Genomic DNA, 25,500 nt, shown 5'->3' with positions numbered 1-25,500 from the left:
CGAAACCTCTACCAAAGTTTTTCTGTCACGCTGATGGAATTGATTCACAGAAACGCCATCTGCAACAAGCTGACGCAAAACTCCTTCAGAGTTATTGATTTTTGAGACGCAACCAATTTCATCAGTCATTGTGACCCGGAGACATCTCAGGACCGATTTGGTCGCACTAAGGTTCTACTACCCACCTCGTGCTTGGGGTCATCCAGTCCTCCTGACATCTCGGATCCAAAAGGGGTTTCTCCTAACTGGGTGAGATAGACACTTCCAACAAATTGCGTCTGAATGCCTTTTATTAAGAAATAATTTAGCTTAGCTGCAAACCAAACTCTTTCACCCAGAGCGCATTTTCTCTCTCTGAGATAGAAACCTGAGACTTCCATTCACACATCCAAACACACACACTTCATTTTTAGTTTATCCAGACACAGATTACTTTAACACCAAGTTTTAATATCAAAGCTTTTATAAATTGTCATTTATGAATTGTCTTTTAAATTGTCATCTTTAAATTGTTAGTAATAAATTCTTAACTTTTTAAACCTGACTCTTCTTTGAAATAAAACACAGAATGGTGTATATTTGGTCACTGAATGAGCAAAAATCTCTTTAAATCTTCTGAATTAATAAACTTTTGCTATTAATTTAAATCTCTTAAATTAAATATTAATCTTTGGATTAAATATAGACCAAGTCAGTTGGTGTATGAACTTCTATCGATTATATAAATATCCGTGGATATATATATATGTGTGTGTGTGTGTGTGTGTGTGTAATATAAGTTTCATTGCCAATTTGTTTGATTTTTCTCTTTAGCAGAGCTGCATAGCAACAGCATTAAATTCTAGTTATGTAGATTAACAACTCTACAATTGTTTGAAATTTGTAATTTTATCAGTTAATTGAGAATCAAGCTGGCTCCTAAACACACATGCACTAATCTATACCTTTCCCCATAACGTAAAAGCTAATTCACACCAAACTTCTAAAACCAAGTATTAGACGTTTTTGCATCCTCATGAAAACAGTAAGGCGGGGACCAAATGTCCCCACTTTACTGGTTAGAAGAAAGGGTCCCACAATGTATTATATACAAACACACACACACACACACACACACACACACACACACACACACACACACACACACACACACACACACACACACACACACACACACACACGGGGGGGTGGAAACCGGCTGAAAAAACATCCCTTTCCTCCAGAAAAGGTCACGGTGAGCTTTGAGTGACAGCTTTAAGTTGTCCGCTTGTGTTAGAACCAGCAGCAGAGGCGTCTTCCAGGGAAAGGCCGTGAGCACCGGGGAGCAATTAGCTGTCGTGAATAACGGACCAAATCTGGTCGGCAGACGGCTGCTAACCTACCACCTTCCTCTCTCGAGGATTGGAACATCCATTGGAGGCTTCGGCTGCATTTTCTCACCGCTGCTCCCAGAATTCACAAGGAAATTCCTGATCTAAACACAGGAATTTTGGACAACCTTCCACTAAATGCTTTGTCTTAATTATTATCCATAATTAAAATGACATCAGTAACTAGTGTTTACCCCTCCAACCCAAACTCAACTGTTGGAGTCAGTAATTAAAAACATAAGGGAATTATTCCCCCAACAAACAAGATGTTGGAGAATAATGATGAGTTATAATTAGATGTTGGAGCAGCCAATATAGTAAATAAGATCATTAACTGATGCTTTGAGACCACGATCACATTGACCTGCTCTGTAGAAGGAAAGTTCAAATATGATTAATTAATTTATTAGTGTTTGCTAAATAATTAAATCTGTTTGGGTTATTTTTGGTGAGGGAGCATTAAAAGGAGAGGGCTTTCAGAAGAAGAGAAGGAATCGGATATTTCTGGGAGGAAGTGATGGCTCAGACCTTTCTAGAACCTCCTCCATGGAACAAAACATCCATCTGTGAGGTGTCCTGACATTTACCTGGGTCATTCGCAGGCTTTGTGCCTTTCAGCGTGTACACAGGAAGCCCTTTCTGCTGCATGTCAATGGACACCTGCCAATCAACCCAGTGGCAGCAATTCTCAAAACAGAATAATAAATGTAATTTTTAAAATTCTATATATTTCTATAAAACAGGGCATTTTCTGCTCAAATCTTAAACATCGCGTTTTATTTGAGCCAGCTTCTTCAGTTTTGTCCATCATGAAGACGGGACTAATCTCACTTTAGGCTGATGATCTGTTGCCTAGCAACACGACTTCCTTTCACAATGCTGTCCAAACGGAGCCTTTCAGCTAAATGTCGCCGGCTTGGCAGTGAGAAGTGTTGCAAAATGAGTGTAAAAAGCTGTTAGTCTGGTGAAATTCTGTTGGGAATCATCAGGTTTTCCATAAAATACTGAAGAATTTGAAGGGAAATTCCTGTGGCTTCAGGCAACAGTTGCTTTGGGGAGTTTAATTACGGTATTATTCTACCCAACCAAAGATAAAAGAGTTTTTCATCTGAATTCTTAAATATTTGGAGACAAAAAAGTGCAAGAGATTCTGGAACACTGACGGACAGGTCCCAGATTCATTTCTGCTAGTCTGAAAGTGTCAGAAGTGTGAGGAGTTGGAGACGAAATTGTAAACACGACTGTTATTGAGAACAAATTGGTACAAAATAAATTGCAAAAAGAAAATTTGCACAACTTTCACAAAATTGTTTTCCAGTTCCGCCACGCCTAACACCCTAACCGCACCACAAAGAAGAAGAAGAAGAAAGTATCATTTCTATACCGCCTCTCAAAAACAAAAAAAATGTAAAAATATAAAAAGCATTTAGAAAATGTTTAAAAATATATTAAAATGAGCAAAAATAGGCAATTGTGATTAAAAAATGTTAAGAAAGAGAGAGAGTGAACAGGAAAGAAGGAAATCAGTGGATCCTGAGGAAGGTGGAAAAGGTGGGGAGAGCAGAATAAAGAGAGAGTGGTGAAGAAGGTCATACAAAAGCCAGCTTGAACAAGTGAGTCTTCAGCTGCTTTTTAAAGGAGACCACTGAGTCCACTGATCTCAGGCTCAGGGGGAGAGAGTTCCAGTCTGGGGGCCACAGCAGCAAATGATCTGTCACCTTTGGTCTTTACCCTGGTGCTGCACAACCAGTAGGCTTTGGTCACTGGACCTCAGGGACCTGCTGGGGGTGTAGGGACTAAGAAGATCACCAATGTAAGATGGTGCTTGTCCATGTAAGGCCCTATAGACCAGAACCAGGATCTTGAAATGAACCCTGAAGTTGACTGGCAGCCAGTGAAGCTGGAGGAGAAGCGGGGTGATGTGGGTGTGTTTGGAAGTCAAAGGGCTGGACATCAATGTCAGCTAGTTCACAAACCCTCTGTTAGGATTTTATACATTTTCTATGGTGTGCAGCTGCGGTCCTGGAGACCCAGTATCCAGCACATTTTAGTTGTTCCTCTGCTCCAAAACACTCGGTTTAGAGGTTGAATCAACAATGCAGCAGCTCATCAGGCGCTGCAGAAGCCTGTTAATCACCTGCTGATTGAAATCAGGTGTGTTAAAACTAAAACATACCCCTGTTCTGTGGTTTTGCTGAACATTTCAAGTGTGATTGCAGTTTTCTGACGCTGTAGTTTCAGGATCGGCTCGGGGTCCTGTGCCTGCCGATGACATCACACTATGGCAGTGCCGCTCGGCCAAAATATATAGCATCTCTTTTTCGATTCTCTTCTTTCACGCAGGTTTTGGAAAGAGTTAAGCAGTTTTGTCATTAAATTCATGTTTCTCACTGCCTAAATGTTTCTCAACATGGTAACGTAACTTCTATAAGTCCAGTATCTAGCTAATCCAGCAAATCATCTAACGTCATTAACAGGCGCAGGACCCCAGAATGAAACATGGCGCCCTCCAAAGACGCTACACCTTGTACACACATGTACTTTAGACTCAATTTTTATGGTTATATGTTAAGAAGCTGACAATACTTTTCAATGACTGGACATCATTTTATTCATTTTCATCAAAATTGCAATGAATATTTCCAGAGATTATCATTAAAAATACACATTGTCTCATTAATTGAAAGTAAATTTACTTTGAAGTCCCAAAAGCTTGTCCAACATGATTCCACGAGGTTGATTAGGATCCATTCTGCCACTTTCCACAACCCTCAGCATCTCTTTGAGTCTTTTTTTCAGCCAGATCTCTTGATATCTTCCTGCAAATCCTCCTGAGTGATCTTTTTTGGTTTGGCCATCATCAATTCATTCGTGGCATCCCACACACATTGATTAGCAGTCTGAAGTTTGTGTTGCCACTCATTTCTTGTTGAATAAATTAATAAAGGAACCAAATCCTCCATTGCTTATGGGCTTGTTGGAGATGTTACTGGAACATGAAGTCATCAACAGCGACAAAGTCAAAGGAAACTGGTCCAATGGAGCTTTTATTCCCAGTCATCTGGATGTTGGTGCACGAAGATTTACAGTTATATACCAATTCAGTGAGATTCCAACAAAAATCAGCATGTTTGTCAAAGTGAAGCAGCCCCATAATTTAAAAATAAAACCCAACTTTGTCCTGTCAGGGGACAAAAAGCCCATCCGGTCGGACCTTTAATGTCACAGTTGAGATTCTGTGTCATGCAGCAGATTAAAACCTCATCAACTCAAAACTAGTGAACAAAAGATTCAGTTAAAGGAGCTTCAGCCTCCTCCCACACCTGCCCCAGCTTCTCCACTGGAGGTTCTGGGGGTCCAGCGAGCCCCGAGCAGGCTGTGACACGGCCTTTACCTCACGCATCACAGAAGATTCCTCCTGCCCGCCGCCTTTAGTTTCAAGATAAAGAAAACAGACAAAAAGACAACTGGAAAATATTTAGGACCCGGATCTTAAGTGCTGAGGGTCTTCCTGTGACCTTTGACCCCACTGAAACCCAGTTTCCTGTGAGGGAACGTTCTATGGAAGTCCACCTAATTTTAGTTCAGCCTGAAATAAACAAGCCTGAGATTTTTACCTGTATCTGATCTAAAATCATAAAACTTTATTAAATAAAGGAATGTATTCTGTTGCAGGATGTTTGTTTTTATTTCCAAGTATTGTACAGATCACAGCTGATCGATAATCCATCGTTGAATCAAAACAATTTCTAATCGGAATCTGGCGTCCTTGAGCCAGCAAGGCTCCAACGAAAACTCCCCCTTCAGAAGATATGTGGAATGTGCCGTCGCTATGGCAACTCAACTCTGTCTCCTTTCCCAGCCTGGGCGGGACTGCGGGAAGGCCGCTGAAACGTTCCAGGGTCACTGCAACCCTCCAACCCTCAATGCTCCTCCCCCTATCCACACTGAGGTGACATGCGCTGCTTATCGTGGCTGCAGGAACTGAAGTAGGGATAGTCCCAACCCACCACCCCCACCTAGTGGACACTTATGTTGTGTGATGTCTGAAGTCTGTTGCATATCTGTCTGAGGTGTTTTTTTGCAGAGCAAAGCTGCCCTCCTGGTGGGAGGGTAGCTCTGAAGTGTCTTTTTTTCCCTCCACCTGAACCAATCCTCATGTAACCCTCTGATCTCTATTAAGGTAGCGCAACTCAGGGTTGCGAATGACCACGGTCACCAATTCTTGTCATGTGTCTTGCCCATGTATGTCTGATCTCTGAATTGTGTGTACTGAAACTCTAATTTCCCTCTGGGATTAATAAAGTATCTTTGATTTGATTGAAAAGTTTCTTATAAATTATGTTGCCAGAGAACTTGTTCGACTTCCCTTCTATACACAAGGTCTCTCTAAACATATTTATCAAACCATTTCTCATTCATAATAGCTTATAATTAAAAATAAAGGCGTCAGAAGCTTTTTCTGGTTTTGAAGCAGATGTGGGACGAAAACGTGCTTCAGCTGAGTTTTGACGCCCCCGTCGTTAAAATGAAACCCATTACATTATTTACACACCATTACATCTACTCTTTCTACTCACCTAGAAAGACAAACTGATCATTTAAACACAGATTCAACTAAATTATTTTCTTTTAAAAAAGAAGTACATTTTACATGAATAAAGAATTTATGTCATTTCTTGATACTTCATCATGTGTATTTTTTTGTTAACAGCAACACAACTCTACCACTGTCTCCATTTACTCTGCAACGTTGATGGTCTATCTCCACAAATAACACAAGTCTCAAGGAGTTCTGCTGTGTGGTGGAAATGAAATTGCTAATGCTAACGGTTAGCTTGTACAAGCTGAGACGCTGTCTGCTGTTTCCTGGACACTAAACCAACAACAGCCTTCCCCATCATGAGTCAAGATGGTTTTCCATGAATATTAAGACACAGTGTGACGTAGACCTGTCAGGATTTTCTGAACTGAGCATTTTTACGTCTATTTCTATCAGAAGCTAATGCAGAGATATGGGGACTATTTTCACATTCATCCTGGATGTAAACTGAACATTTTCAAAAATAAGTAAAAAATTTTTTTGTTCTGCTTATTCAATTCAGATTCATTATATAGAATGTATAGTAAATTCCTCCCCACCTTAATTAAAGACTATTTATTAATTAATTTTTTTTAGGGTTTTAATTTAAAGACCTCTTATGATGAATTATATAAATGGAAACCGTGTTCCCTCGCCTGGACGTGGGTCACCGGGGCCCCCTCTGGAGCCAGGCCTGGAGGTGGGGCACGTTGGCGAGCGCCTGGTGGCCGGGCTTTCACCCATGGAGCCTGGCCGGGCATAGCCCGAAGAAGAAACGTGGGTCCCCCTTTCCCTGGGCTCACCACTCGTGGGAGGGGCCAAAGAGGTCGGGTGCAGTGTGTGACGGGTGGTAGTCGAGGGCGTGGACCTTGACGGTCTGATCCTCGGCTACAGAAGCTGGCTCTTGGCACATGGAATGTCACCTCTCTGGTGGGGAAGGAGCCTGAGTTGGTGTGTGAGGTTGAGAGGTTCCGACTAGATATAGTCGGACTCACCTCAACGTATGGCTCTGGCTCTGGAACCAGTTTCCTTGAGAGGGGTTGGACTTTCTACCACTCTGGAGTTGCTCCCACTGAGAGGCGCCGAGCAGGGGTGGGCATACTAGTTGCCCCCCATCTTGGTGCCTGTACACTGGGGTTTACCCCGGTGAATGAGAGGGTAGCCTCCCTCCGCCTACGTGTGGGGGGACGGGTTCTGAGTGTGGTCTGTGCTTATGCACCAAACGACTACCCACCCTTTTTGGAGACCTTGGAGGAGGTGCTGGAAAGCGCTCCTTCCGGTGACTCCCTCGTTCTGCTGGGGGACTTTAACGCTCACGTGGGCAACGACAGTGAGACCTGGAGAGGTGTGGTTGGGAGGAACGGCCCCCCCGATCTGAATTCGAGTGGTGTTTTGTTATTGGACTTCTGTGCCAGTCATGAATTGTCCATAATGAGCATCATGTTCAGACATAAAGGTGTCCATATGTGCTCTTGGCACCAGGATACCTTAGGTCGCAGCTCGATGATCAACTTTGTTGTTGTTTCATCTGACCTACGGCCGCATGTCTTGGACACTAAGGTGAAGAGAGGGGCGGAGCTGTCAACTGACCACTACCTGGTGGTGAGTTGGCTCAGATGGTGGGGGAGGATGCCGGTCAGACCAGGCAGACCCAAACGTATCACGAGAGTCTGCTGGGAACGTCTGGCAGAGTCTCCTGTCAGAAAGAGGTTCAATTCCCACCTCCGACAGACCTTAGCAGTGTGCTACCAACACTATCTACAGTGGGGATGGTGTGCTGCTGACCTCTACTCAGGACGTTGTGGATTGGTGGGCAGAATACTTTGAAGACCTCCTCAATCCCACCGACACGTCTTCCAGTGAGGAAGCAGAGTCTGGGGACTTTGGGTTGGCCTCTCAAATCTCTGGTGCTGAGGTCACTGAGGTGGTTAAAAAGCTCCTCTGTGGCAAGGCTCCAGCGGTGGATGAGATCTGCCCGGAGTTCCTTAAGGCTCTGGATGTTGTGGGGCTGTGTTGACTGACGCAGCTCTGCAATATCGCGTGGACATCGGGGGCAGTCCCACTGGACTGGCAGACCGGGGTGGTGGTCCCCTTATTTAAAAAGGGGGACCGCAGGGTGTGTTCCAACAACAAGGGGATCACACTCCTGAGCCTTCCTGGTAAGGTCTATTCAGGGGTTCTGGACAGGAGGGTCCATCGGATTGTTGAACCTCAGATTCAGGAAGAGCAATTTGGTTTTCATCCTGGCCGTGGAACACTGGACCAGCTCTATACCCTTAGGGGATCCTGGAGGGTGTGTGGGAATTTGCCCAACCAGTCTACATGTGTTTTGTGGATTTGGAGAAGTTGACCGCATCCCTCGGGGGGGCCCTGTGGGGGGTACTCAGGGAGTATGGGGTACCAGGCCCTCTGATACGGGCTGTTAGGTCCCTGTATGACCGGTGTCAGAGCTTGGTCTGCATTGCCGGCAGTAAGTCGGGCTCGTTCCCAGTGAGAGTTGGACTCCGCCAAGGCTGCCCTTTATCACCGATTCTGTTCATAACCTTTATGGACAGGATTTCTAGGCGCAGCCAAGGTGTGGAGGGCATCCGTTTTGGTGAGGATCAAGTCTCTGCTTTTAGCAGATGACATTGTCCTGTTGGCCTCATCGGAACGAGATCTTCAGCTTTCGCTGGAGCGGTTCGCAGCCGAAAGTGAAGCAGCTCTGAGACAATGGTCTTGATTCGGAAAAGGGTAGAATGCCTTCTCCGGATCAGGGATGAGTTCCTGCCCCAAGTGGAGGAGTTTAAGTATCTCGTGGTCTTGCTCACGAGTGAGGGAAAACTGGAGCATGAGATCGATAGGCAGATTGGTGCTGCATCTGCAGTGATGTAGGCGTTGTACCGGTCTGTCGTGGTGAAGAGAGAGCTGAGTCAGAAGGCGAAGCTCTCGATTTACCGGTCGATCTACGTTCCTACCCTCACCTATGGTATGGTAGTGACCGAAAGAACGATATCGCGTTCCTACCCTCACCTATGGTATGGTAGTGACCGAAAGAACGATATCGCGGATACAAGCGGCCGAAATGATTTTTCTCCGAAGAGTGGCTGGGCTCTCCCTTAGAGATTGGGTGAGAACCTCGGTCATTCGGGAGGGGCTCGGAGTAGACCCGCTGCTCCTCCACATCGAGAGGAGCCAGTTGAGGTGGCTCAGGCATCTGGTCAGGATGCCTCCTGGACGCCTCCCTGGTGAGGTTTTCCGGGCACGTCCAACCGGGAGGAGACCTAAAGATAGACCCAGGACACGGTGGAGGGACTATGTCTCTCACCTGGCCAGGGAACGCCTTGAGATTCCCCCGGAGGAGCTGGCCCAAGTGGCTGGGGAGAGGGAAGTCTGGGCCTCTCACCTTAGGCTACTGTCCCCGCGACCAGACTCTGGATATGTGGATGAAAATGGATGGATGGATGGAAAATAAATGTTCTCAGATTCCAGAAAAACTTAAAGTAAAAAACAACAACTTGGAGCTCATTTAATTAAAACTTTTAATGAAAATTTTACAGTGTAAATTCACCACCTTAAACATGACATTTAAAGCTTATCACAAACACTTTGATTTCTAACTAAATCCTGATGATGGTCTCAACATCAAATCAATGATCATGAGATGAAAGTTGAAGGAACGTGATAAAAATCACAGGAACCTTGTTAGAAAAACGGGTTTAAACTAGTTTTTATGTTCCAGATGTTTCTCTGCTCCAACACTTTAAGTTCTGCAGAAGTTTGTTTATAAACCACTGATTCAGTTCAGGTCTTTTGTATGAAGCACCAATTGTTAAATTATATGTAGATTTTTTTAAGATTACTATATATAAATTAATATGTATGATACATATTACACATAGTACACATAGCACAGACGCTTCCCTCTTTTGCTCCCTTATCTTTTTTTTCCCCAAGGCTCTTTGTCCTGTCTGTCCACAGAGCCCTTCTCTGCATTTCTTCTGAAAAACTCTATTTTTTTTACTAACCATGGATTTGATAAATTGGTCATTCAATGTGATCGATAAGATTTTTTCAGCAATGAGAACGGAGCAGGGGGCTCCCACATGTCCACAGGGGACACACCCAGTGGGATATATGTTGGATTCCTGGAAAGAGTGGAAGATCATATGCCTCTCTCAGCTGTCCATTGAGGACATCGAAGACGTGTGGATATTTGGTCTGATGATCACTGGATTTCTCCTGATTGGAGTGGGAGGATATCTGGTTTTCTGGAAATTTGGGAAGACGGGAGCGCAAAATTTATGTCATCTCGGAGAGAGTCACCGGACAGTATGGACAAGCTTAAAAACCCAAAATTGGCTTCACTGAAGGACTGGAGTGATCAGTTTAAAGACTGAAGGCAGAGAGGAAAATTATCTCAACCTGACCCAAACAAATTCTTGTTATCTGAATCTGACGACCTGGTAGCCTTGAGCTGCAAGTAACTAAAACCCCCACAAAGGAATGCAGACAGATGCTGTGAAAACCTGTGGAATGTGTTGTCGCTATGGCAACTCAACTCTGTCTCCTTTCCCAGCCTGGGCGGGACTGGGAAGGCCGCTGAAACGTTCCAAGGTCACTGCAACCCTCCAACTCTCAATGCTCCTCCCCCTATCCACACTGAGGTGACATGCGCTGCTTATCGTGGCTGCAGGAACTGAAGTAGGGATAGTCTCAACCCACCACCCCACCTAGTGGACACTTATGTTGTGTGTTGTCTGAAGTCTGTTGCAAATCTGTCTGAGGTGTTTTTTTGCAGAGCAAAGCTGCCCTCCCTGTGGAGGGTAACTCTGAAGTGCCTTTTTTCCCTCCACCTGACTCAATCCTCATATATAAAACCTTCTGATCTCTTTTCAGGTAGTGCGACTCGGGTTGCGAATGACCACAGTCACCAATTCTTGTCATGTGTCTTGCCCATGTATGTCTGATCTCTGAATTGTGTGTACTGAAGCTCTAATTTCCCTCTGGGATTAATAAAGTATTGATTGATTGAAAATTTAAGTTAAGTGAAACCTGACTTATTTTAAATAAATTAAGTTTCACTTATCTTTAGTCCAATATTTTTAAATCTGTATATTTGGAAGCAAAAGTTTTGATCTAAAACTTGAAATCTAAAGATAAAAGGCCTGAAACTAATTTGTTTAGCTAACATACAAATTAACATAAGATGCCGAAAAATGAAATTTGCCAAAACCAAAGTTCTAAGATTTTAAAGTCTCTTTGATGGCATGATATTCTGAGTATTTATTCATATAATCCATACAAATCCAGATATTCTAAGCCTGTATTTGTTATAACTGTGATGATTATGGTTTACAGCTTATGAAAATCCTAAATTCAAAATCTCACACAATTAGAATATTGTGAAAAGTTTTAATATTCTAGACTCAAAGTGTCACACTCTAATCAGCTAATGAATCCAAAACACCTGCAAAAGGTTCCTGAGCCTTTAGATGGTCTTTCAGTCTAAGCTGGATTTCTGAACTAAAAGAAATTTGCACGTCATTCAAATTTTTCGAGTTTCTGTGCCTGATGTGAGGAATTGTTCCACCGTGCTTTTATTTTGGTATGTTACTTCCGTACTACTGCAGTCCGAATTTGCATGTTAACTACACATTTTGTTTAAACCTTATATATATATATATATATATATATATATATATATATATATATATATATATATATATATATATATTCAGCATTTGGTTGAAACTTAGTGATTTATTTTTAGAATGACCATGATGTGAATATAGTTAAAACTTAATTACTCTTCATTTGAAATGTTTAAAATGAACTTAAAATTTTTAAGATGTTAATGTAAATGTTTAAATTGGGTTTTAAATTCAAGTAAATTCTAACAACTCAGATTTAACTTTATATATTTAGTTTTGATGTAAGATACCCAGTTAGGTTATTTAGATTTGACTAAATAGTTTAAAATTGCCACAAACAATTGCAACATTTGGATGTGACTTTGTTAATGTATTTTTTCTTCTAAATATTTAAGTTTAAAGTTTAACCTTTAGATTTTACAATAACAACAGCAACAACAACAACAATAATAATAATAATAATGATGATGATGATGATGATATAATAATAATGACTTAATACAGTTAATCTAAATATTTAGTATATTTTGACATTTTGATTTGTTTCTTAATATTTATTGTGACATAATTTTTTTTTATTCAGGCTTAAACATTGACAAATAACACCAAAAATGGTTAAATGTGGTAAAAAAAAGTACTTTAAACATTTTGAAAATCTAAATGTGATAAGAGTGTAGCTGTAATTTTTAAAAGGTATTACCTTCCAATTGGCACAATGGCATCCCATACATCTGGAGCAAAGAAACATCTAAAATACGAAGTATGGTGGCCCCCGAGGACCAAGATCATACACAGCTGCTCTAAATGTTCATTCTGTTGAGAAGACAAAAAGAATCAGCAGAAAACACCAGATGGCTGAAGATGAACCAATCTGAGGTGAACAGGACTGGAAACATGTTGGAAAAGATTCACATCTGTCTTTAGACGTTCCGTCTCATGCCAGCAGAGGGCAGCATCCACCCACCAACTACTGCCCAGTTCTCATGGAGCTCCTCTGACTTTGATCATATTTTACAGCAGATTAGAGTCTTGGTAACAGCAGCAGGTCTATAAAATCTCCCCTCATCATGGTAATCCAGCTGAAGTTCCTCCTAAGCAGAAATTCTCCAAAACAGATTCAGAGATCAGACTCTGATGATGTTGATGGAGGAGGAGGCTCGGTGCAGCTGCAAGAGAAGAAGATAAGCAGACAGGAATATAATTCAAAGGCTTCAGGAGGCAAATGTGACTTGGTGTAAAATCCCAGCCAGGGCTTCATTTATTTAGAGACAGAAACTGTGTTTTTACTCATTTAAACAAACAAAATTTTAAAGGAGTAAAAAGAAAAAAATTAAATCTCCCAGTAGTCTAATGATCAGCGTTCTCCAATAACAATCAGCCTTTTTATTTCTTAAGGTCTCTACAATGGAGTCACAAGAAACATTTAAAAACATCCTAAAACTGCCTCTTTATTTTTGTTTTCATATTTAACATCTGAAAAACCAGAACTTCATTCAAAACATCTCCTGTCAATGTAGTCAGAGATGTTTGCAATCATAATTTCAAATAAAAACGTATTATTTGGGATATAATGTACCAATTTAATAATGTTATTCAAATCGTGGAAGAAAAACGGTAAATATGAAAACAGGTTTAAAGGAAGACATTAAAACCAGCAAACATTTAAGCAACGCCACAATAAGAATCTGACTCTGTTCGAAGAAGAAGTTTCCCCGAGAAGAACCAAAATTTGGACCATCGCAACTGTCCAATTACTAATCCAGAGCTCACATTTTAAGGAGGATGCAGATGATGATTTGTGCCAGTTGGCGGCAGATTGGAGCTGTTTAACACACACACACACACACACACACACACACACACACACACACACACACACACATATATATATATATATATATATATATATATACACACACACACCAGTGTTGGGAGTAATGCGGTACAAAAGTAATTAACTACTGTAATGCATTGCTTTTTGCTGTAATGTGGTAATGTAAGGCATTACAGGGAATGAAAATGGTAATATTTACTCGGTACAATTGTCAGTAACGCGGTAATTACAACGCATTTTTAAACCCAGAATCAAGATGTGGGTTTCCTAAAAATTCAAATTGCGGGAAGCCTGAAAAAAGATCCAGTATCCACATATATGACGTCATTTATGGACTCAGCTTTGCGGGCATTCTATGAGCGGAGAGGACGCAGCGGTGATGGCTCAAATACTCCAGCTGCGTCCTGCACGCGGCCGCCGTTATATTCACAAAATCGCTCCACCAAAACAAAGTAATTCGTTTACGATGGTTTATATCAGCTCATATTCTCTGGTACTTCATGTACTTTTCAGCTGAGTTCATAATCTGTGCCCCGGTGATTTCAACTCATTGCTGCTGGAGTGCAGCGCATGTTAAGCTGTTTTTGCGTTCGGTAGATCCCTTTGGCTGATTAGTTAGAAAGTAGGAAATCTAGGAAACAGTTTTTCTGGAAGACGGAGAAAACATGCAGCATGCAGGAAGGTTAGAGAGAGAAAGGGCAGGAAGTTATTCAAAATCAAGAAAACAAAACAAAGTGCTTGAAAAGAAAAAAAGTAGGTAGATTTATCCCCAATACACATTTTTACCAGTGAAAAGCAATAATATATAAGCATTTAATATTTATACATGTGATAGAATCAGATCACCCCAGAAGTCAGTCCCACATCCAGGGCCGTATCAAGGCATTTGGGGACCAAGGCAAATATAGGCTTGGAGCCCCCACCACCTCACTCCCTGTTCAGTTAATATAAGATGGCAGCATGCTGACAGTACAGATTGTTGTTGCTTTCATTTAATAAACAATCATTTTAAAGCACTGTTATTATATCTGACTGTTTTTAACAGCAATCCTAGCTCAGACACCACATCACCTTCCACATATATGTCATGAGCTCACAGAGCGTCACATGACCAGATTCATATTGAAGTTGTTTTGGTGAAAGTAACTTAAAGTAATGCAAAAGTAGTGTAATGCCTTACATTTTAAAATCAGTAGTATTGTAATGTAATGAATTACTTTAAAATGAGGGTAACAAGTAATAAACAATGCATTACAGTTTTGAAGTAACTTGCCCAACACTGATACACACACACACACATTTTATATATATATATATATATATATATATATATATATATATATATATATATATACACACACACACACACTAGGGGTGGGCGGTATAAACGGTATACGGTAGAAATGATATTAATTTGGCCAACGGTAGAGATTTTGACTCTATCGGCCTATCGCGGTAGCGCATGTTGATGATGTCATCAAGCGACATCTGTTGAGGCTGAAAGCATGGAGCCTGTGGTGGAGGAGGAGGAGGAGGTTCTCGTAAAGAAGACCGGTGCAACATCGGTCCTTTGGACTTGGTTTGGCTTTAAGGAGTCGGATGTGGAGCAGAACAATATATCTGCAAAGTATGCCGGAAGAAAGTATTAGCGAATAGAGGGAATACATCTAATTTGTTTTACCACGTCAAAACGAAGCATGTTGTGGAATACGAAGAAAGCCAAATCTGCGTCCTCAACAAACGCCCAGTCAGTCGAGCGGTAAGAAAAAAGGTGGTCTTACACACCAGCAGACGGATATTTTACAAGCATTAGCTAAAGGCACTCAGTATGAGAGAAATAATAAACGGTGGATTGATCTTACAAATGCCATTACCACGTACCTGTGGAAGGACACGGTGCCGTTTCTTACAGTGGAGAAAAGCGGCTTTCGGGACATGATTAAGACACTCGATCCACGTTACTGCTGCAATGTATCTGGTATGTGAGTATGTTTAGAAACAGTCGTTTTTGACATATATACAAAAGAAAGTCATATATCGCAATATATACCGTTACCGCTTTTCATTACATTTTTCAAATTATATCGCAATATAGATTTTAGGCTATATCGCCCACCCCTAATATATATATATATATATATATATATATATATATATATATATATATATATATACACACACACACACACACACACACACAAACACACATACATACATACATACATCTCAGACACATAACTATCCAAAGTAGTTTTCTACTTGCTCGAGCAGACTGCTATAAAGGACGGGGAGACACTACAGGAGCCTAGAGGTCCAAGCAGGAAGCCAGCATGAAATCATATTTTTTTTCCAAAGGGAGTTGAAGATTGGAAAAGAACTGTATGGAAAAATACTAAATATCAATGGACACTAACATGCGGGGGTCACATTTATGCAATACCACCTGTGTGATTTGCTTTTGCATGCTTGCAAAGCGTAATTTGACAGAATACGTTTAGTGATGATTTTTTGTCTTTATTGTGACCCTGGGTCCACGCTGGGGCAACGGAAAGTCGTTGTTTCAAAAATCATTCATTATGGACCATGGATTGATCCAAAATGGTCGCAGCGTGGAAGTCTTCAGGCAGCGGCGCGGAAAGCCACTGACTGAAATACGGTTTTGTTCTATTTTTTGTGCGAGCTGCTTCCGGGATGTGTCAATTTTCGCAATTAACATAGGGCTAGGCAGGAAATCACACAAGGAATCAGTGTAAAACATCAGTAACTTTCAAAATAAAAGTCTATTGCAGATATGCAATATTTCATCTATGCAGATAACATCTACACGCGTGACCTCACGGCTTATTTACTACCAGTATCATTCGAGAAGTGCAACGGTGTGTTTTTTTTTCTTGGACATGACCTCATGAAAGCATGAAAGTCTGCTGTTTTATTAGTAACTTCTCAGAAGGTTCACTTCCTGTTATCTAGATTTGAGGGATCATTTGGAACAAAAGAGGATGAGAAGATAGAGATGGGGTTATAGGGGATGTTATAGTTGTTTCCCTGCTCTAACACACCTGCAGCAGCAGGTGATTAACAGGCTTCTGCAGGGCTTGATGAGCTGCTGAACAGGTGATCCAACGACTGTGTTGGGGTAGAGGAAGAATGAAAACAGGCTGGATACCAGGACTGAGAACTCCTGTTAAAGAGAGAATTTGCTCTCTGAGAACAGATCTGTCCAGGAGGGGGCGCTTCAGTCTTGGACGCTGCTTTGAACGTAAAAACTTCTGTGTCCAGAATGTTTGTTTTAACACGGCACGAGTCTTTGTTCATCTCAGTTTTCATGTATTTTACCATGTGCTTCATTGTGTGTTTTGATTTTTAATTCAATTTGAATTCAGTGAAGCACTTTGGTCGGGTTTATACTGTCGTAAGGCGCTCTGCAAATACAGTAAGCTTGGCTTGTTTTATATTTAGCCATGTTGGCAGCAGCCATGGTTGCTAGGAGACCTCAGAGGACACAGAATGATTCTGTCATCCAGAAAAGGCATGAATTATAGAAGAAGACAAGAATGTTGTGGCTCACCCTGCTGCTGCGGACGGCGCCGTTGTGGTAGAGCGGTGAGCTGCCGGCCGACGCGTTGTAGTAGGACGAGCTGGATCGGACCAGCGGCCTCTTGGCTTTCTCCTTGGCGCCGTTGGAATCGTTGTCTTTGATGATGTCGTACTGCCGGCAGAAGAGGGCGATGACGGCTGGCGGCACACAGTGGGGGTTACGAGACGAGAACACGGAGCGTTGGGATGTTGGAAGAGGTGACGGGACTCACCTGCCCACAGCAGCAGCACCGTGGTGATGATGAGCAGCTCTCCTGTCTGCAGGTGAGTAGTCATACCTAAGCCCTCCATCGCTGGTTCGTCTGTGGACACGCGCAGCGCTGATGAGCTGCACTAAAACTCTTGCAATAAATAATCAGAAATAGGAAGATAAAGACCCCCCGGTTTATTTTATCCCCCGGTGATCACTAACCGGTGGCCCTCAGGCCTCATCTGGCCTGTAAATAAATTACAGATGATTTGTTGCAGCAACCCAAAGGAGCACAGATCAATCAATGGTTGATTTACTATTTGCCACATCAACGCGAGCTGTGGCAAGGTTTGCTGTGTCTGTCTGTGTAGCGTCCAGAGCATGGAGGTGCTACCAGGAGACAGGTCCCAGGAGATGTGGAGAAGGCCATAGGAGGGCAACAACCCAGCAGCAGGACCACTACCTCCACGTTTGTGCAAAGAGGAGCAGGAGGAGCACTGTCAGAACCCTGCAGAATGACCTTCATTGTTCACAAATGTGCATGCGTCTGTTCAAACAGTCATACACAGCACATGTGACAAAAGTGACAGAGTCTGGAGAACGTTCTGCTGCCTGCAACACCCTCCAGCTTGACTGGTTTGGCAGTGGGTGGCTGCACAGCCTCCGTGTGCTCACCAGAGCTAGCCTGATTGCCATGAGGTACCGAGGTGAGAACCTCAGACCCCTTGTGAGAACATGTGCTGGTGCAGTTGGTCCTGCGCCCCTCCTAATACGCAATGCTAGATCCCATGTGGCTGGAGTGTGTCAGCAGTTAGTGAGAAGACAAAGGCATTGATGCTATGGACTGGCCTGCCCATTACCCAGACCTGAATCCAGCTGAGCACATCTGGACATCACCCCCCCCCCCCCCCCCCCCCCCCCCCCCCCCCAGCCACCAACGCCATGTTACACCACAGACTGCCCAGGAGTTTGTGGATGCTTTTGTCCAGGTCTGGGAGGAGATCCCTAAGGAGACCATCCGCCGCCTCGTCAGGAGCATGCCCAGGTGTTGTATACCATACCATACCAATTTTATTTATATAGCACATTTAAACACGGCATGAGAGCCGACCAAAGTGCTGAACAAAACACACAATAAAAACAATCAAAAATAAAAACTAAATCCATTAAAATCAAGTAATCCAACCCTAAAAGGAAAGGTAGAAAGGGAATAAGTTAGACAGAATTAAAAGCCAAAGAATAAAAGTGAGTTTTTAAACGAGACTTAAAAAGGGAAAGAGAGGAAGAGAGTCTGATCGGGAGGGGCAAGTGGTTCCAGAGCTTCGGTGCACAAACTGAAAAGGCGCGCTCCCCGCGGGACTTACAGCGAGAGCTAGGGACATGTAGGAGGTGTTGGTCAGCTGATCGGAGGGATCTTGTAGGGACATATGGGTGAATGAGCTCAGACAAGTAGCCAGGTGCTAAGTTATTTAGGGATTTAAACACAAAAACCAGGATCTTAAACTCTTGTTGTATGGAGGCCACACACACTTCTGAGCCTCAGTTTGACTTGTTTTAAAGGGACTTTACGGACTTTTGAATTTTTATGCTCGCGATTGCCCCATCAGGCCAAAAGCGTAATGACAGCTTCAATAGTAGGCTCGTGCACAAGGTGCGCATGCTGTACGTGCACACTCCTTAACAAAAATAACAGCTGAGACAGCCCTGTGTGTGTGTGTGTGTGTGTGTGTGGCCCAGAGGACAGAGGACAGGAGAACGTGCAGCTAATTAATTAAATAATTTGGTTCTGTACCTTTCTCTTCAGCACAGCCGACAAAGGTTTATGATGGGTCAGTCCTCCTGCATGCTCAGATCATTCCCTTCCCTTGCTTGAAAAATTGTTCCAAAATGAAAGTTGAACCCACATCTTTTTTATCTGTGAATTCAATGCCGTTCGGCGAGTCTCAAATAAAAATTTGGGCATCTTACTGTAAAAAAATATACCATTAATGTAAAAAAGAAACTCTAAATAAACTATGTTCACATCCAGAATCAAACCCAGGTCTTTTGCACGAGAGTCCGACATCTTACTAGGTGAGCTACACTCTAGTAACATTCACTGTATCTGTAACATTTATATCCTTGATGACAGCTGAAACAACGTTCAAAGAACAGTTCGGAGCGAAAATGGCTATTTTGTTGCTAATTTGCAGGAAATATCTAGAAGAAAGTTCTACAGAAAGTAGCTAAGGGTCCTCAGAAATGTAGCTAGCTTTGTCACTAGGCGTTAGGAACAGCGACAAAGTGGCACTGCCTCTCTCTCTGCTGCTAAAGCTACGGATAGCAAATGCTACGGGCGATGCCTGAGCGTGAACGCGCATGAAGCAGCCTGCTCGACCCGAGCATCTCTCTTTTTCTGTGATTTTACAGAAAAACAGGCAATCACAGTAAAAATGCCAGGGCTCATTCTACAGGACCAGGGCATTGCAGGAGAATGTATGAAGAAGACATTTATTATTTCTATACATGTTTTGTCTGTCAAACTTCCATAATGTCCCTTTAAGTACATTACATCAGAGTTAGATAGCCTGTAGTGTGTCTTCACACTTTCATTTTGAATGTGGCTTCAAGTCCAAATCCAGACCTCCAAGGGCTGTAAATTTGATTTCCATTGATATTTGTTGATTGTGTTGTCAGCGCGTTCCGCTAAAGAACAAAGTGTTTAATAAAGATATTTGACTGATTCAGATCTAGGATGTTCGTTGTATTTTTGAGCTGTGTACTTACCAAAAGCCTCACTGTCAAAGTTGTAATGCTGAGAATGAAGTCAACAGGTTGCGACATTTCACCGTTGAAAGAAATTATAAAATATCAACAATGAAGAAAAGGTGAAGAAAAAAGGCTAAACATTGAGAATGAGGCCTAAATAAACTCAAAATGTTGATTGAAAAAAAGGAAAGAGATTGCTGTGAGGAAATATAAAATGTTGAGATAAAAAAAATCATAAAAAAAGATGAGGGTGAGTACGTCTGTGGGAGAAACGACAAATATGCTTCAGGACTGTGTGAACCATCCAATGGAGGCGAGGGAGGAAAGGGGATGTGACGCACTCGGAACATTAAATAGTCTCGTCGTCGTCTTCCTCCGCTTATCCGGGTCGCGGGGGCAGCATCCCAACTACGGAGCTCCAGACCGTCCTCTCCCCGGCCACCTCCACCAGCTCCTCCGGCAGTACCCCAAGGCGTTCCCGGACCAGATTGGAGATGTAACCTCTCCAACGTGTCCTGGGTCGACCCAGGGGCCTCCTGCCGGCAGGACATGCCCAAAACACCTCCCCAGGGAGGCATCCAGGAGGCATCCTGACCAGATGCCCAAACCACCTCAACTGGCTCCTTTCGATCCGGAGGAGCAGCGGTTCTACTTCGAGCCCCTCCCGAATGTCCGAGCTCCTCACCCTATCTCTAAGGCTGAGCCCGGCCACCCTACGGAGGAAACTCATTTCGGCCGCTTGTATCCGCAATCTCGTTCTTTCGGTCATTACCCAAAGCTCATGACCATAGGTGAGGATTGGGACGTAGATCGACCGGTAAATCGAGAGCCTGGCTTTCTGGCTCAGCTCCCTCTTCACCACGACAGATCGGCTCAGCGTCCGCATCACTGCAGACGCCGAACCGATCCGCCTGTCGATCTCCCGATCCCTCCTACCCTCACTCGTGAACAAGACCCCGAGATACTTAAACTCCTCCACTTGAGGTAGGACCTCTCTCCCGAGTCCCGATCCAGAGTTGGCAAGCCACCTTTTTCCGGTCGAAAAATAGTACTCAGTATAAATGCTGAGTGTGTTTGTGCGTATTTACGGTGGTCCAGGACTCTGGCTGGATACTGGTCGGTTCTCTCCAGAGTTCTGAAGTGGACGGGTCGACTGGGCTGGCTGTCATCGTGCAGACCGACGGACTGCACCTACAGAAGATAAGAAAACAAGGTTTAGAGGAGAGATAGGAGCATTTATTTAAAAAGGAAGAATGACTGAGGATGGTGTTGTGTAAGGAGGGTAAACTCATTAGACAAAAGGTTCTCTGGTCTGGTTCCAGGATCCTTTTGGAGGACACAGCTGCTCTGTCACTGTGACAGAGTAGAAATACGAGCTGGAGCGCATTTTATTTAGCCAAATAACCCCCAAATAAATAAACAAATAAACAATCAAGTTTGATTATCATACATGTGAGAGGACTTTCATGTGAAGTGGTTAACTCAGGCCAAAAGCTCCGACGTCTACAGGGAAATCCGGCTGTTTTTACCTCTTAACAGACTTAACCTCCAGCTGAAGGACAAACGGAGCCACTCAGCTGAGCGACAATCAGCTAAATCAGCTTCAAAAACATCTCAGGTTCAGGTTTTCAAACCATCAGCTTCTCTGTAGATGCTCAGCAGTCATCAGGTATAGAGCTCCGGACATCACGTGACTCTCAGAGAGTAGACGCCATGTTGGCAGGCAACAAAGGTAAACAAAATGAACGGGATCGGCTTGGATTTTACTTCGTCGGAGTTTACTTCACACTTTAAAACTGAAGAAATCATTTTATATAGTCAGAAATTAAATAGACTAAACATCTCCGACCCTTACTGTGCCCCTGGGATACTTTTTAAAAACGCCAGAAGCTGTCGTAGCGGACTTCTTACCGGACCTGGCCAGGGAACGCCTTGGGATTCCCCCGAAGGAGCTGGCCCAAGTGGCTGGGGAGAGGGAAGTCTGGGCCTCTCGACTTAGGCTACTGCCCCCGCAACCCGACTCCGGATAAGCAGATGAAAATGGATGGATGGACAAATAACATAGACTTACATGTAAGTAGTTTAAATAGAGTGCTGTGCTGTTTGAATGTATAAACTGAACGCCAAGAGAAACCACTAGTCTGATTTTTTTCCGTGAATAAAATAAATATGTCAGGCAGGAGCGTCTCAGGATCTGTCTGAGATCTGTCTTGGTGAGACAGATAACAGCAATCCAAAGTGCTTTTTATGTGTGATCTGACAAGTGATCAGCCATTGCTTAAAAAGTAAATACAGCTTAGCCGGTTACTTGCTGTGATCATAAAACACGTAAACGGCAGCACGCAGAAATCACGAGGCAACGTTTTACGTGACGTTTACTTGTTGCTATGAGTAATAAGACAGAAAAAGCCCCGCCAAAATAAGTTTAGGAAGCCCACTAAGAATCGTAATAAAAGCATTTAAAATAAATACCATACACAGTTGAGGAAACGTTGGTTTAAGTACCTGATATGAAGCGGTCGCTGCATAAGCGAAAACCTTTACTCTCGGGATCCCACAGTTTCATTTTAGCCCGGAGGCTAGCGCGTTTTAGCACAATGATCCAACGTTTGCGGCGCTCCGGATCTTGGGGAATCCTGTAGAGGGCTCATTCCTTATGTCGTCCGCGTCTGTTCTGCATCCTAGGGCACAACAGGAATCTACCACATTTCCCGTTTGATTGAGTTTTCTGACAATAACAAATAGTCCAGCTGCGGGCTTCTGCCTGCCAAGATGGCGCAGTTTCAATTTGAACTGTTGCATGCCGGGAGAAGTGACGTCAACTCCCGGAGCTCTATACCCAATTCACAGCGAGTAAAGAAACAGTTACACTTAAAAGGCTCCAAGAGGTGCATTACGATGTAAACTGGTACCATATGATGTCACAATGTCTTTGTGAGCCTGTGTGTGTGTGTGTGTGTGTTTGTTAGTGGCTCCGCCCTCTCGGTTTGCCAGGCAACAGCATTTGTTGCATTTTTCTAACAGGAAGTGGGAGTGTAATAAGACTCTGGTAGGGGGTGACTTGCTCTTTAAAAACACAAAAACCTCCTCCTCATCACTCAGACCCTAGTCACAATTTGGAGAGAAGGTACTTTCCAAAAATTTGGGTTAAACAATTTGTTTCAAAATAATAGAAAGTCTGTAACACGTAACACCAAAGAGCAACCGTAGGAAGGGTTGGAGACCATCTTGAGAATAAAATGAGAGTAAATTAGAATACTGGCATCACATTTATGGTACAAATAGTGAGCCAATATGTTTTATAACAATATGGCGTTAGTTAAAAAAACACAACAGAAATTTTCCCATAAACAACAACAGGACTTTGACAAAACAGTCTCCATGTGAGACGTGTGTGTGTGTGTGAGAGAGAGAGAGAGAAAGAGTCACCTGGACACTGTAGTGTGTGTCCTCATCCAGGTCCCACAGCACACACCAGCGGCTGGATGTATTCACCTCCCGTATGGAACGCTGCATCAGGCCGTCCTGCCTCTGGAGGACAACACACCAGATGAAACGACAAAATGGTAAATGGCCTTCTAGAGTCCTGGAACCCCTCAAGGCGCTTTACAACGCAATCAGTCATTCACCCTTTCACACACATTCACACACTGGTGGGGATGAGCTACAATGTAGCCACAGCTGCCCTGGGGCGCACTGACAGAGGCGAGGCTGCCGAGCACTGGCGCCACCGGTCCCTCCGACCACCACCAGCAGGCAACGTGGGTTAAGTGTCTTGCCCAAGGACACAACGACAGCGACAGACTGAGCAGGGCTCGAACCTGCAACCTTCAGATTACGGGGCGAGCACTTAACTCCTGTGCCACCGTCGCCCCAAAACAGAAATGAACCAGAAATGCAGCAGAAACCATGAATTTCACTACAGCTGCTTTCAGAAGATGCTGTGGGTTTTTAATAAGAGATGCTTCAGCTGCAATCAGATGATTTTCAGCTTGACTGACGAAGGGCAGATCCAATTCTTTCTTTCTCTGGTCGAGTGAACGCATCGTGGTTGTAGCTGCTCAGCCACATGCAGGCTGACACAGCGTCTGCAGGTTTAAGTGGGAGAAAAAAAACACACGTCTAAAGAAAAATGTAATAATACCTATCAGCTTTAGGTTTAGGTCTTCTTTTGTTTTTAATAATTTAATAATTCCATTACTGAGGTCAGGTGTAGAGAGAAGCTTTGTTTGTAAAGCAGGTGAATGGATTTTTAAATGATACTTTTGGTTTGGTAAACAAAGCAAAGATTCACAAAAATGTATTTCTAAGTAATTTGGTAACTAAAAACACAAATTTTTTTCAAAAAGTGAATCCTCATTAAATCTGAAGAAATTAGACCTGAAATCTCTTCAGCAAATATGTTTATGTTTATTCATTTATTAAACGCTTTTATCCAAAGCGACTTACAATTATTATTTTTTTTAATAACTTATAGGGTAGGGATGAGCGAGTACACCACTATCTGTATCTGTATCTGTTCAACCATCTAAATGATCTGTATCTGTACTCGGGAGTGGGCGTGTCCTAACCCGGAAGTGGGTGTGGTTTAACCGGAAGTGGGTGTGGTTTACATCAAGACGTTATTTTAAGTCTGATCAGAAGTTGCTATGTGTATCGTTTATTTGAAAACTATTTACAGAGCAGCCTCAGAGTTGAGATGAAATGTTTTTGATCACAATAGTAAAGGAACTATTACAGAACAAGTTTTTCAATAAAATCAGAACATTAATATTTAAGTGCATGAATTAAGAGAGAGAGAGAAGAAAAGATCTTTTCTATAGCGCCTCTCAAGATAAAAATCACGGGGCGCTTCACAAAAACAAAACATGTAAAATAGAAAAAAGAATTTAGAAAATGATTAAAATATATTTAAAATGAGCAAAAAATAGACAATTGTGATTAAAAATGTAAAGAAAGAGAGAGAGTGAATAGGAAAGAGGGAGCGGATCCTGAGGAAGAGGAGAAAGAGAGAGAGGAAATAAAAACCCGACCGGAGCGGAGGCAGTGACTGACGCAGCACGAGCCGTTTTCAGCTCTGTCTTGTTAAATGCACCACGTACGTTACGACTAAAGTAACTTTAAAGTAACTTTAAAAGAAGCAAACCGAAGGAAACCTAGGAAGTACTGAAGAAACGTGAACAGTGAAGCAAGCACAGAGAGCTGTTACTGTCTGTGTGTGTGTGTGTAAGGACCGTACGCAGACTGAGCTGTGAGCTCCCGGCTGCAGAGTTTTGTGTGTAGGGAGGGGCAGGCGCTCTATTTGACTGGCCAATCACAGAGCGAGAAGACAGTCACTTACCCAATGAGGATTTTCCTTCAGCACGATTACAGATATTTACGAGTTATACTCATTGCATGCTCGTACTCGTCAAAAACGCTTTATCTGTACCGGATACGGCTCATCCCTACTATAGGGCATGTTGTGATCTGTGGGGGAAACCGGAGTACCCGGAGGAAACCCACGCATGCATGGAGAGAACACGCAACTCCACACAGAAAGGCCG

The 25,500-nt window shown here is 42.9% G+C and overlaps 1 protein-coding gene across 1 annotated transcript in view; it reads right to left on the bottom strand.

Annotated features, from left to right (window-relative positions):
* Positions 1–12,544: 12,544 nt before the first annotated feature.
* Positions 12,545–25,500, bottom strand: part of LOC107384695 (fibronectin type III domain-containing protein 5b) — a 68,951-nt gene continuing 55,995 nt past the window's right edge. The window contains exons 3-7 of the mRNA XM_054734308.2: positions 23,384–23,485; positions 21,043–21,145; positions 17,229–17,318; positions 16,988–17,154; positions 12,545–12,751 (exon numbers count right to left, since the gene is read on the bottom strand). Coding sequence (XP_054590283.1) covers positions 12,710–12,751; positions 16,988–17,154; positions 17,229–17,318; positions 21,043–21,145; positions 23,384–23,485 — 504 coding nt within the window. The 3' untranslated portion in view covers positions 12,545–12,709. The remainder of the gene's footprint in view (positions 12,752–16,987; positions 17,155–17,228; positions 17,319–21,042; positions 21,146–23,383; positions 23,486–25,500) is intronic.

The sequence above is a fragment of the Nothobranchius furzeri genome, chromosome 3, assembly GCF_043380555.1.
Source record: "Nothobranchius furzeri strain GRZ-AD chromosome 3, NfurGRZ-RIMD1, whole genome shotgun sequence".
NCBI lineage: Eukaryota > Metazoa > Chordata > Actinopteri > Cyprinodontiformes > Nothobranchiidae > Nothobranchius > Nothobranchius furzeri.
The sequence above is the reverse complement of the archived record's forward strand: the minus strand, read 5'-3'. Positions and strand labels throughout refer to the sequence as shown.